This window comes from Halichoerus grypus, chromosome 1 (genome assembly GCF_964656455.1).
Source record: "Halichoerus grypus chromosome 1, mHalGry1.hap1.1, whole genome shotgun sequence".
Taxonomy (NCBI): domain Eukaryota; kingdom Metazoa; phylum Chordata; class Mammalia; order Carnivora; family Phocidae; genus Halichoerus; species Halichoerus grypus.
In genome coordinates this window covers 174,310,004-174,324,017 of record NC_135712.1, presented here as the reverse complement: position 1 = coordinate 174,324,017, position 14,014 = coordinate 174,310,004, and the positions used below count along the sequence as shown (strand labels likewise).

General features: G+C 32.9%; 1 protein-coding gene across 2 annotated transcripts in view; it reads left to right on the top strand.

Annotated features, from left to right (window-relative positions):
* Positions 1 to 14,014, top strand: part of CNTN6 (contactin 6) — a 292,999-nt gene that overhangs the window by 234,985 nt on the left and 44,000 nt on the right. For both annotated transcript variants that reach the window (XM_036079841.2, XM_036079849.2), the window contains exon 12: positions 10,584 to 10,711. In XM_036079841.2, coding sequence (XP_035935734.1) covers positions 10,584 to 10,711 — 128 coding nt within the window. The remainder of the gene's footprint in view (positions 1 to 10,583; positions 10,712 to 14,014) is intronic.

Here is a 14,014-nt window from a genome sequence, read left to right as displayed (position 1 = left end):
AAACTGAATTTATTTGTGCTGCCGATTGGTGATGCCCCTTCATGTAGCTTTTCATTTTTTACTTTTCCTGCCTTACCCACCTCCCATTGCACATATAAATTTAAACACACCGTGCTTAATGTAACTCAGTTCAAGAGACCAAAGAAACATTATTATTTGTCTGGAGCTAGGACAGAGGCTAAGAAAATACTCCAGATATAATTGCTGCATTTTCTGTACATCAGTTAATTAGGAACGCCCTCTCCACCCCCAACAGGATCCCTATCAACATAATAACTTTAAAAGATTTCATGATGGCCTTTGTTAACACTTTAGTTTCATGATTGGAATTGTACAAAAGAATGAGTAAGGTTTGCTCTACATACTCAAGTCTTACCCTTGGTAAGACTGATTTGACTGTATCTCTTCAGTTCTTGTGCTACTTTATACGGTGTCAACAAACTAACAGAAAGTCAATTAGCCAAATAAGCAGTTTGCTTATACCCACGCCTGGCATTTATTTTTAGGCAAAGAGGTTATTTGTCTTAAGTGACTTTATGTTGGTTTGCTGAATTTACTGATAATATTAATAAATGTACCTGTAGACCTACAAAGAAAAGGCTAAGGATTTCAGAGTAAATATAGTCAGAAAGCATATTTACTAAGTACCAATGAATTGTAGATATTCTTAGAGAATACTAAGAAATCAAGAGTGATAGTTACCATTTTGGGGGCTCTCATTATCCTTAGGCTTATGCTCGATATTTTTAATAGATGTTAAAATTTAATTCCCAAACAAACCAGTGTTGTTATTATTACCATTATCCCCATTTACATGTAAATTTTACAAGGAAATCAAGTAAGTGCTTCCAATATACCACAGCCAAAAAGGGGGAGCCAGAACACAAAAAAAAGCAAGCTGACTTTAGAGTCCATTGTCTTATAACTCCTATATCACTTGCCTCAAAAAACTTAGCTTTACAGTCTATTTAGAGAATGAAAACTTGTCTAAAAAGAAAATTATGATGAAGGCACTAAGGCAATACAGTGAAGCAAAGATAGTCTTTTCAGTAAATGATGCTGAAACAATTGAACAGCCACAAGCAAAAAAAAATTTTTTAAATGAATCTAAACATAGACCTTACACCCTTCCCCAAAATTAATTCAAAATGGATCATATACCTAAATGTAGAACACAAAACTATAAAACTCCCAGAAGATAAGGAAATAGGAGAAAACCCAGATGACCTTTGGTATGGCCATGACTTTTCAGATACAGCAAAGGCGGACCCATGGAAGAAACACATAATAAGCTGGACGTCATTAAAATTAAAGGAAAAAAAAAAAAAACTGCACTGTGAAACACAATACCCACAGAATGAGAAGTCAAGCCACAGACTAGGAGAAAATATCTGCAAAATATACATCTGATGAAGAACTGTTATCTAAAATATGCAAACGATGATTAAAACTCAGGGATAAGAAAACAACCCCAATAAAAAAATGGGTCAAAGATCTTAAGGGACACCTCACCAAACAAGATATAGAGATGGCGCACATGTATTTGAAGATTCTCCACATCGTATTTCATCAGGAAAATGCAAATTAAAATGAGATGCTGCTACGTGCGTATTAGAATGGCCAAAATCTGGAATACTAACACCAAATGCTGGCTAGGATTTGGAGCAACAGGAACTCTTTTTCATTGTTAATGGGAATGCAAAATAGTATAGCCACTTTAGAAAACAGTTTGGAGGTTTCTTACAGTACTTAGCATACTTTTTCCATACAATCCAAGTATCACATTCATTAATATCTTCCCAAAGGACTTGAAACTTATGTCTATACAAAAACCTGCACACTATCACTTATAGTATCTTAATTAATAATTGCAAAAACTTGGAAACAAATAAGATATTCTTCAGTAAGTAAATGAATAAAAAATTGGGGTTCATCCAGACAGTGGAATATTATTCAGTGCTAAAAAGAAATGAGATATCAAGCCATGAAAAGAAATGGAGGAATTTTAAATGCATATTACTAAGTGAAAGAAGCCTATCTGAAAGATTACATACTGTGTGATTGCATTATATGACATTCTGGAAAAGACAAAACTATGGAAACGGGAAAAAGATGAGTGGTTGCCAGGGGTTAGAAGAGGGAAGAATAAATAGGTGGAGCACAGAGGAATTTTAGGTCAGTGAAAATGCTTTGTGTGATACTATAATGATGGATACATGTCATTATATATTTTTCCAAACCCCAAGAATGTACAACACCAAAGGTGAATCTTAAGGTAAATTATGGACTCTGGATGATGATGATGATTATGATGTGCCAATATAGATTCCTCAGTTGTAACAAATGTACCACCAGTGGGAATGTTGATAATGTGAGAAGCTATGCATGTATGGGGGTATATGGGAAATCTGTACCTTTCTTTCAATTTTACTACAAAGCTAAAACTGCTCTAAAAAAATCTTAAAAAAAAAAAAAAGAAAATTCAAAACACAAGGTAGCATAATAATTCAGATAATGATTCAATAGAAAAAGGACTGACTCAGGATCAGAAGTCCTGCATCCTGGCTGTGGTTAAGTAAAGTATTAAACCTCCTTGTGTATCCGTTTATTGATATGCAGAAAATTACTAATCTTTAATATTTGGAGAAAGAGGAAGAGAAAGTACTGCAGTGTGGTTGAGAAGCTGCATGTTTTAGCCAGGTTCCCTGGGAACAGCTTAGAGGCAGGTACATACAGACAACAATGCAGGATCATATTTTATTGCACTGGCAATGGACTCATTTTAAGAACAGAAACATGCAATGGTAGTTTGGCATCAGTCAGCCACATAGACTATCTCCAGACAGAAACTATGTGGGAACAGTCTTTGGAAGGAAAGAAAAAGGGACTTATATGCTGGCTGCCATTTTATGATGGGGCTGTATTTGGACTTTTGACAGCCAATGGTACTGAGAGAACCTGAAGGAATGCCTGAGGTGGGTCTTTAACAGTGGGAATCCAGAGTAGGCTTGGGAAGATGGATGGGATTCAGATAAGCAGAATGGAGGGCAAATCCTCTGCTAGGTATTTGGGAAAAGCCTTTATCTGGGTTTTCATCTGGCAAGTCTGTGAAGATATACTCTTAAGAAAAATGAATCACAGACCTGTACCTCTGAAACAAATAATACATTATATGTTAAAAAAAAAAAAAAAGAAGAAGAAGAAGAAGATAGGAAGGGAAAAATGAAGGGGGGGAAATCGGAGGGGGAGATGAACCATGAGAGACTATGGACTCTGAGAAACAAACTGAGGGTTCTAGAGGGGAGGGGGGTGGGGGGATGGGTTAGCTGGGTGATGGGTATTAAAGAGGGCACGTATTGAATGGAGCACTGGGTGTTATATGCAAACAATGAATCATGGAACACTACATCAAAAACTAATGATGTAATGTATGGTGATTAACATAACATAATAAAATAAAAAAAAAGATTTTCAAATTATGCACATTTGTTTTCTCTCTGGGACTTACACAACTCTTTTCTGAAAAGAATATTTGTGCTCTGTCCTGAATGGCAGAGAAGTAAAAGAGACAAATAACATATTTAATAATTTCTTCCATAAATTTCTTCCATAAATTTTCTTAAATGTTCTAGTATATGTTTCCTCTCATTTAGAACTGACTGAAGATTATAAGTGTATTGTGCTTTGCTGAAAATGATCTACATCATTTAGTAGAGAGGCTAGATTTTATTTTCTATCACCCATTCAATCATCTCTCAAGATAGCACTTCATTTTTGTTCTATGGTCATCTCTTTCTCTTTTTTGGGTGTGCGTGTTATCTGTGTGTGTGTGTGATCTCATTCTTGTTTTTGTTTTTACAGCTCTGATGATCTTATAAGGAATGATAAAATAAGGTTGCATTAATCCATTGATTACATCTTTAAATTTCCCTTGGTTAGAGGTGTGAGCTGTTTTCTGTGTATAATTACCATTAAAGCCATTTAAAGTTATTGACTTAAAAAGATGGGAAAGAGAACCTTTACTTTGATTTAAATGAGCTAGCTTTGATATTTACTTGTTTGTAGATCATGTCAGTCATTTTTTGTAGCTTGTTAAAATAAGGAATTTTTAAGAGATAGTTTATTAAATGACAGTGAAATTGGCATAGATATTACAACTTAGCTATGATAATCAGGTGCTAAACTTATTAAAATGTAATATCAATATTTGATCTAAAGTGGATTCCAGTGGGACATTTTCCTAAAACCTAAATTGTGTAGAGTCGGAATTTATACACACTTTTCTACTTCATATCTAACTCATTTTAATCCAATCTATTTTACATTTTCTAGATATCAGTAAAATTAGACCGTCAATTAAAATTTCATGGTCTGCAGTATTATCTTTAGACAGAACTGGAAGCAATACTCCAGTTAATAATCTAACTATAAAAATAGCAGTATTGCTCTAGTTTCAGCAATAAGAAATTATAATTGCTCAATGTCCTAATTTCTTTTAGTTTAAGAAATTTAGCTATTGCTAATCTTCTGCATCCTCAAACTTTGTGATGGGCTATGGTTGATATCAAACAAACAAATAAAAATAGAGACTTAGTCATTTTTGAATCATGTGGGATCTATGTATACAGATTTGTTTTCTGTATGTAGGTTAACCAATAATTGGATATATATTAGATTCACTGTAGTCATAACTAGATGTGGATGCTAATCTCTATTATATTTAGGAGGTTTATAATAAACAGGTTATCACATGCAACGCAGGAAAGCAAGGATAAAAACATTCCACATTAGTCTTTCTGTAGTTCCTCAGAATGACATAAAATTTGAAATACATTTCAGGTAAAAGAGTCCTATAAGTTCATTTCATTGGTAGTCCATCTTCCTGGTATTTCGTTCATAATAACGCATCAAATAGAAGGCAAAGGGTATGAAATCAGGCAAATGGGTAGACTATAACTTTTGTTTTCTGTTTATGCCCCTAATATTCCCTGACAGTAGGAAGAATGAAATGTTGGATGTTCAATCACTTCATATAGTGTTCCTTCAACTTATCAGTTAACCTTGAAATGCTTACATATATTGGTAGTTCAGTTTTCCACATGTTCTATTTTCTAATGTCACCATAAAATCTACCAATGTCACCTGACTGTCAGACACAGTTTGTACTAGCGAATTCCTACCTTTTTTATGCCCAGGATGCAATTAGAGGAGTAGTTTAGTACATTACAAATGCCAACTATTAATTTTTCAAAAGTTGAATGGTCATGATACATCTACACATGTAAATGTCTTTAAATTCTAATTTTTACAGAACATTTTAAATGCAAATGCCTTAATTTGTGATTTAATCATCTAAATAGAATACTAAGCTTTGGTAATTTCGGGGAAATTTTTCTATTCAATAGTGCAAACAGTTGAAATATTCTAATTAAGTGAATATTTGAGAATAGAGACTGGGGAGGAAGGGTGTTTATCGCTCATGAGAAAATATGCATATGGACTCTCTGAAGGTGAGAGTATTAGTCTCCAATATTAAAGGTTATTCTGTACAAAGCTATATACATATATAAAATAAGTAAACTGCTCAAGTTTGTGCTCTTAGTAACTATATTATTAGTAAACTATGCTTTGGAAACTGAAGTGAAAGAGCACTTGCTCAAATAGCTGCTTTCTGGTCCAAAGAGAAAGACGGGTTGGAATCTGGGCCCTACACTACCTAGTGGGTAACTTGAGTACATTATTGCTTCTTTCCTTGTCTCAATTTCCCCATCAGGAAACTTGGGGATGGTAACAATAGTGAGCCCAGAGGTTTGACTTAAGGATTCAGTGAGCTGACATTTATTATTCAATTAGTAGAGGGCCTGTGTAGAGTTGACCTGTAATAATAACTTCCGTGGATTTTGACCACTGAGTTTATTCATAGAGAAGTATGTCCTTGGTAATTATCACCCTATTTCTCTTATTTCTATTATAACATCTAACATCGTGCCTAGAACTCAGTAGGTATTAGTAAGTATTAGTAGGGATTAGTAAGTATTTGCTAAGTAAGTTTAGAAGAAAGAGTTAGCATTGTTCCATTTCCATTTATATATTTAAATTGCTATTAAATTTTCTTTTCAATTCCTTTTATGTATTTCACCCATCCTCCACCTGCCTCACCTCTGGTGACCACCAATTTGTTCTCTGTATTTAAGATGCTTTTTTTGTTTGTCTCTTTCTTTCTTTGTTCTGTTTCTTACATTCCACATGTGAGAGAAAATCATATGGTATTTGTCTTTTTCTGAGTAGTTCACTTAGTATTATACTCTGTAGGTCCATTCCTATTCTTGCAAATGGCAAGATCTTTTTTTTTTTTCTGAGTAATATTCCATTGTGTATATACCACACCTTCTTTATCCATTCTTCCATGGATGGACACTTGGGTTGCTTCCCTGTCTTGGCTATTAAAAGTAATGCTGCAATAAATATAAGGTTGCATGTATCTTTTTGCATTTGTGTTTTTGTTTTCTTTGGTAAATACCTAGTGGTAGAATTACTGCATCATATGATAATTCTATTTTTAATTTTTTGAGGAAACTCCATACTATTTTCCACAGTGGCTGCACCAGTTTGCATTCCCAACAATACTGCACGAGGGTTCGTTTTTCTCCACATCCCCGCCAACATTTGTCATTTCTTGTCTTTTTTATTTTACCCATTCTGACAGGTATGAGGTAATGTCTCATTGTGATTTTAATTTGCATTTCCCCAATGATTAGTGATATTGAGATCTTTTCATGTTTCTGTTGGCTATTTGTATGTCTTCTTTGGAAAAATATCTATTCAGATACTCTGTCCACTTTTAAATAGGATTATTTGGATTTTTTTTGGTGTTGATGTGTATAAGTTCTTTATATATGTTGGGTATTAACCACTTATTGGGTTATATCATTTGCAAATATCTTCTCCCATTCAGTAGGTTGACTTGTCATTTTATTGATGGTTTCCTTTGCTGTGCAAAAGCTTTTTATTTTGGTATTGTCAATAGTCTAATTTTACTTTTGTTTCCCTTGCCAGGGGAGACATAGCGAAAAAAATGTTTCTATGACTAATGTCATAGAAGTTACTGCATATATTTTTGTCTAGGAGTTTTATAGTTTCAAGTCTCACATTTAGGATTTTAATCCATTTTTAGTTTATTTTTGTGTATAGTGTAAGAAAGTGGTCCAGTTTCATTCTTTTGCATGTAGCTGTCCAGTTTTCCCTGCATCATTTGTTGAAGAGATTGACTTTTCCTCATTGCATATTCTTTCCCTCCTTTGTCATGGATTAATTGACCATATAATCACAGGTTTATTCCTAGGCTTTCTATTCCGTTTCTAAATTGCTATTGAATTTTTAGAAGCCGTACCACATTAAATGATGCTCACATATTTTCATTTAGGCTTTTATTGTCTATAAGCAGTATGATCTCTGTATTAGGTCCTAATATAAATATAAATATATATTATATGTAATCAATCACTTGATTGCCTTATGCTTCCCTCTCTATATTCTCTTTGCTAATTATTCACAAAAATCTTTATTTTTAATACTAGAATGTTTTCTCAAATTTTTTGATAGTCAAGCTTATTTATATTTGTGGCTGTGTTTTGTTTTAAACACCAAAGAAGCTTATATGAAATCAAGATAGAATATTTTAATATATTTTATTAATATGTTCTTTCCATCCCTCCAGATACCATTTTAAACTACTTTTTAGAATATTTCAAAAGAAGAATAAAAAAAGTCAGTCTTTATCTTTCTCTATGAATATTACCAAAATCATGAATTAAAATGTTTCAGCTAATTTTTATAGGTGCTTTCTTCCTTACCTGAAAATGTCAGCTGTTTAGTACAGTTTGATTTTAGTTGGTTGTTCTTTCTTTCTTTTATGTTAATCATTTCTGCTAAGCCATATTTTAATGTGACAGAACTTGAAATTCTCACTTTTGTTTTTTTTTTACTATTTTTTGTTTAATAATTCTGCATAAAATTAGGGCTATGATTATGTGGTTTGATTCCATCTATGTTATCAGAGATTAAGTTTTCTTACTATATTTTACCATCTCTTATTAATTTAAAAAAATAAATGATAAGTTGAAATATTCATACTATTTATCATATTATAAAATTTCTAGTTATAGTTAAATCTCTGGCTTTCGATATCCTAGGTTGTTATGGAGAATTATTTTCTTTTAATCATCTGTTTTTAATAAGTGATAAGTCAGTTTGGTTGCTAATTTGGTTATTTTTAGAAAATATTTGAATCTAACCTTTTTTTATCTTTTATACATTTTTGCATATTGATCTTAGGAAAACAGTATGGATTCTTGCTTAGAAATAAAGATAATCTTTACAGACTGAAGTTTAACTTATAATTAATTGATCAATGCTTCTCAGACCTTATTGTGCATACTGATCAGTGGATATCTTGTTAAAATGCAGAGTTTGGTTCAGTAGGTCTGGGATGAGACCACATTGTGAAAAAGCAAACACAGATGACTATTCTAAAGGCATCTAATGATGACTCAACAGGAACTTCTTGAACATCAAAATTAACATGGAGAATTAGTCTACTCAAGTAACTATGGATGGTTCTGGAAAGAGGATGAGTGCTAGAGATAATATAGAGATAATATAGAGATATATAACTTTCAATTCATTCTCTAATACTTATTAGCTATTTACTCTTGGACAGATTGTAATTTTTCTTGGTCTGCATTTTCAGTATTTCGAACAGTACTAGGCACTTGAGAAATATTGGTTGACTGATTAAGATTTCAACAGAAATAATCAATTTCAGTGATGACAATTTCAATTTAACAAACATTATTGAACATATACCATAAGCCTGAAAAGGGTAGTAATATCAAACCACTTTTTACATGAATTGTTCTTTTCTGAAAGCTAAGTGAAAAATTATATGACATACAAACACTGGCGTTACTAGCTGGGACATTTGTCTGATGGACTTTAGATATCAGCAGATATATATTTTATATCACTTAAATTGTCTTATTGGCCAAAATTTAACATTTCTATGTTGCTGAAAATTCCTAGTTTTTCCTAAATTCTAGAGATAAGTAATGCACCCAAATACTTCTCACATTGATCTCTTCTAATTAAATCAGTTACAGAATTACATTTGGCCAGGAGTTTGCTGCGTATTAGAATAGCTTTACTACTACTGTGTCATTAATGGTATGATTCAACTGTTAATGTAAATTGCGACCAAGAAATCTAGACATTTCAGAAAATAAATGAGATATCAAATGTCTGCTGTTGGAGAGTACTCCAAGATAATGACTTAAACAAAAATCTGATTATATGCCATGGAACATTCTAAACCCAGATGTGGCCCCAGCTTCTCACTTGATGACAGAATGTGGAACACATCATTAATAATAAACCCAACATCAGAAGCTGGCTTCATACAAATTGTAGTTGGCTGATATTCTCTTGGTTTCAAATTGGGTAATTAATTATATTAGCTACATTTTGTGTGATACACATATTAGGCACAATGATATGTTTGCAATGAAACAAATACTGTTTGGTATTGTTAATGGATATGACATGCATGGCAATTGTTATGTCTTTCTTTCTTTTAAAATTATTGTTGTGACAAATTAGTTTTCATCACTTATTTTTGTACAACCCTGACTACCTACTAGTGTTTTAAGAGCCGTGTTTTTAAAAAGTTGCTAATTATGTTTATGAGACATAAAACGGGGCACATGCTTTAATTTTTCCTTTTTTCCTTTTTTTTTTTTTTTTTGCCTCCTTATTAAAACATTTAATGGTGATTTTGTCAAGAAACCAATCTTGGGCTTTCCCTGATTACATCAGTGGTCTGATAATTTGCTTTTGATTACTTCTGAGTTTCAGAGAAAACGTAAGAATCATTTTATGAAAGATTAGAACTTCTTAAACAGCTATCCCTTCATTATGTGCTATGTGATTGCATGTATATTAGGACGATTTAATGCAGTCTGATTCATGAAAGCTTCATTCTCTCTATGATAGGCCACGTATCAGGATAAGCCTGGGCCCTTTGGCTATGAAACCACGTAGATGATTCCTTCAATTCACTAGCTTTGGTAAATACTGGCATTGAGAATCTTGTTGTTTGGTCGCTGAAAGTGCTAAGTAAGAGCAGGCTTATAAAGCTAGATTAAACAATGTGAAAGTTAGCTCACATTTTTCTAATGCCAAGTTCAAAATTTTCACCAGAGAGTTGACTTTTCAAAATGCATAGTGAATAGTTGCATTTGTTATTAATCCAGTAAATGGGCATTGTAGCATCAAGCATCCCTTTTATTTTTAATGGGCTTCAAAATCAACAATAATTCAAGTGATAGTATGATAATTATCAATACTGTGTCAGAATAAAAGCAAGTATCATTTATTCTACTACAGGGGTTCAGAGATTGCTCACAATCAAGAAGAGGATAAAAGGAAAGGAATATGCCCATGGTTTTAGTAATGTTTTAAAATGAAAATAAATGGTTAAGGCTTATTTTAAGAGCCTTACTTCTGTTAATTATGCATTTTCTTTTTAGAGTGTTTCTCTCAGAGGATGGCAGCCTCAAGATATATAACGTTACTAGGTCAGATGCCGGATCATATACTTGCGTAGCTACAAATCAGTTTGGCGTTGCAAAGAACACCGGCAGCCTAGTCGTAAAAGGTATTTTATTATCTTCATTTGTGCTTGATGAACACTGGAGACATGTATGCATATCACAACCTCTATCGTAATGTCAAACCTGTATCATAGTGTATATGTGAAATATTTGATTTCACAATTTATTTAAGAGTTGTGTTCCCATATTCATATTCATTAATAGTATGTTTACTTTGCCAGTGGGATACCATGGCAGATGTGAATACTTTGGCAGTTGAAATGCTGTCAGTGGGTAATTAAACAGAATTAAAACCGGCACCTAAAACATTTGAATTTTCACAAATGCCTTAGTGTAGGGAGCTATGGACATTTTGATAAAGTCAGTTGATAATATTTTTCTTGGTTAAATTTCCTTCAGAAACTCTCATTTTGTATGAAATTTTTACCATGGATATAAGATTGCCAAGTGCCTAACCAGTTCATTTATTTATATAACTCTAGTGCATAGCTAGTGAGATGCAGACCCTCTTGCATACACTTTAGTGAGTAGTTTGTTTCAAGGAGAAAAAAAAAATTTAAATATCTGTGTCTGTGTAAGTCATTATTATAGTCCCATCACAGTAAACCTATAAGCTCACATAATTTGTGATGATAAAACTGCATACTCTATTCTTCAGACTTTTAAGCTACTATCAATACAAATGTACCTCCATATATCACCAAGGGACATAATTAGTATTCAAGTATCTATTCCCCATCTTTGCTACTTTACTTTGTTGAATCTCAGCTCATAAAACTAGTATGTTTACTGGAAGACATGCCACTTTTATCATTTCATTGCCTCCTGGATGGTTAAAATGACAGTCTTGATAAAATAGTTTGAACAGCTAATTAAGCCCAAATAATTAAATTCAGCAATCAGTGCTTTATCAGCATTTCTATTAAAATAAATATATTAAATAAAAAGTAGTTAGCTACTACACTTCAACTACCCTTTAAAATGTCTCAAGGAAAAAAAATACCTACCTTTATCCCTGGAAGATATTTTTGCCAACATTGTCTTAAGCATATTACATTATGCCTGCTGACAATTGTCTGAAACACTCAGGGGTAATGTGATTGATGTAACTTGTGTCAAAATCTCACCAGTGTGGCACATTTTGAAAAACTTTACTTCCTTAAGATTGGATTGTCATCAGATTTTTAAGACAGAGATGGACTTACCATTTCAAGGAATATGCTGTAACTATATCTAATGATAGGATATGTCTCCAGCAAATGTTTGGTACTACCCACATACTGAAAAACATAAATACTTTTCAGCATTAAGGAAAAACAAAAGAGGAGATTTATTCCCTCATTTCAAATTAAGAAGGTGCAGGTCGTAGGCATTCATTTTAAAAATATGAAGAAGGTTAAAATATGGTGGAGGACATCACAGTTAATTTTTCCAAGAATGGAGAAATCCAGAGGGAATTAAAACATAAAGTGTAAAGGATAGAAGGTATCGGTAGTAGAAATGTAGTTTCTCAATGAAAGTTTCCGCAGAATACTGGTGATCCAATAGGTGGACCAATGGTTTTACTGCTAAAATACAGTGACGGGCATCCTTTTATCCCAGAGATTCTGGTGATAAAAAAGTTATTGGATACATCGGACTGAATGAATAGTTTCTCTTCCTCAAATGTTTCAAACATTTGGCATCATGATGCTGCCCTTTAGCAAAAAATGGGAGAAAAGTAAAAGGAGGAGGCTCACATAAATATGTAACTCTGGAGAAGCTGGACCATGCTTACTTCTCAAGGTAGCAGTTGGATATTTCAGATATGTAACATAGCCATGTTCTTTGCTAGATAGGTTCCCAGTTCTTCGGATAGAAACAAGTTCATCTGTAATTTGGGGTAGTCCATAAAACACACGATCAACTCTCTCTACAAGGGAGAAAAAAACTAAATAAGATTGCTCAGTTTAATACAAAATGAAACAAAGCAAAACACAAAAACTCGATGTAGTTTTATTTATTTCTAGTGTTGTTTGCTGGGGCTATTGAAACAAAATTATCGCAATCTGCATTCCTGGTCACCTTAATCTTTTCCGCTCTTCCTTCCTTGGTAGGATTTTTCATTTTCTTATATACTATATACTTCACTTATTTTTCATGTCTATGTTTTTTTCTCCCTCTTTCCCTTCCTCTAGAAAGAAGCATAAAGAAGGCAGGAATGTCACAAATCCTAGAATAGTCCTGGGAACTGTATGTGTTCAATAAATAATTATTGATTGAGTGAAATGATTTTATCTTACACTCTTAAGTCCTTAGATAATCTCCGTTCTGATTTCCTTGCTCTAAAATATGAAGGTTTTCTATTTCTCAGGGGTTAAGCTTAGGATACTTTGCAATGAAGAACATCAAAGGAAAATAATGAACTTCTAAAATGTTTTCACTTTCCCTATTTTAGGGTTTGTAGTTATGTATTTCTGATACAAAGAGAACTCCTTACTTGGCAAGGGGGAACAAATGTGAAGCTACATGAAAATCCTACAGACTTCATGGAGAGAACTCACTGTTCCAATATTTTCAGCACAAGGAAGAGAATCATTTACATATGCAAACAGGGCATATATCAGTATGCATGAATATCAAGTAATTTTCACTCATTTATATCTAATAATGCGAAGGAAATTGTGTTTGTTATTTTTAATCTTCATGAAATACCCACATTCCATTTTAAGGGGGATCTATTTGCTTCTTTGCCATTGACAAGAACCACGTTATAAAGAAACATGTACATACACAGTAACACAAAAACATACATTTAAAAATAACTACATAAACACAAAATGTGTACAGTACAAATAAAAGCATCTCTAGAAACCTGATTTTTTATTGATCTGTATTCTATGATTTTTTTATTAAACCATTGGATTGCTATGTAAATACAGGTCTAAGATAAATCTGTCATTAGCATATCCTCTTAACTGGACTTCTATTGCTAATTCTCTTTCAAGTAGGAATGTTAAAGCTATTCCTGACAAAGAATTATTATTTTACAACCTACAAATTTGAAGCTTTAATCTGAGAAAGAATTATAATAATATGCATTGATTCAACCATTTTCCTGACTATTAAGAGTGTAGTCATCTGGTTGTTTAAGATGATATAATGTGTGTGTGTGTGTGTGTGTGTGTGTGTGTGTGTGTGTTTGTATTTTCTAGTCTATGATGTTCATCTGATTGTCATTACAGAGTCAAATATAATTTTGTTTCTCACACCAAAATCAGCATATAGTGACCTTACTGGAAATAAGGTGGTAAGGAGCAAATGAGAAAAATTTCAGTAAAGCTGAAGAAACAATCATCTCTCTTTGA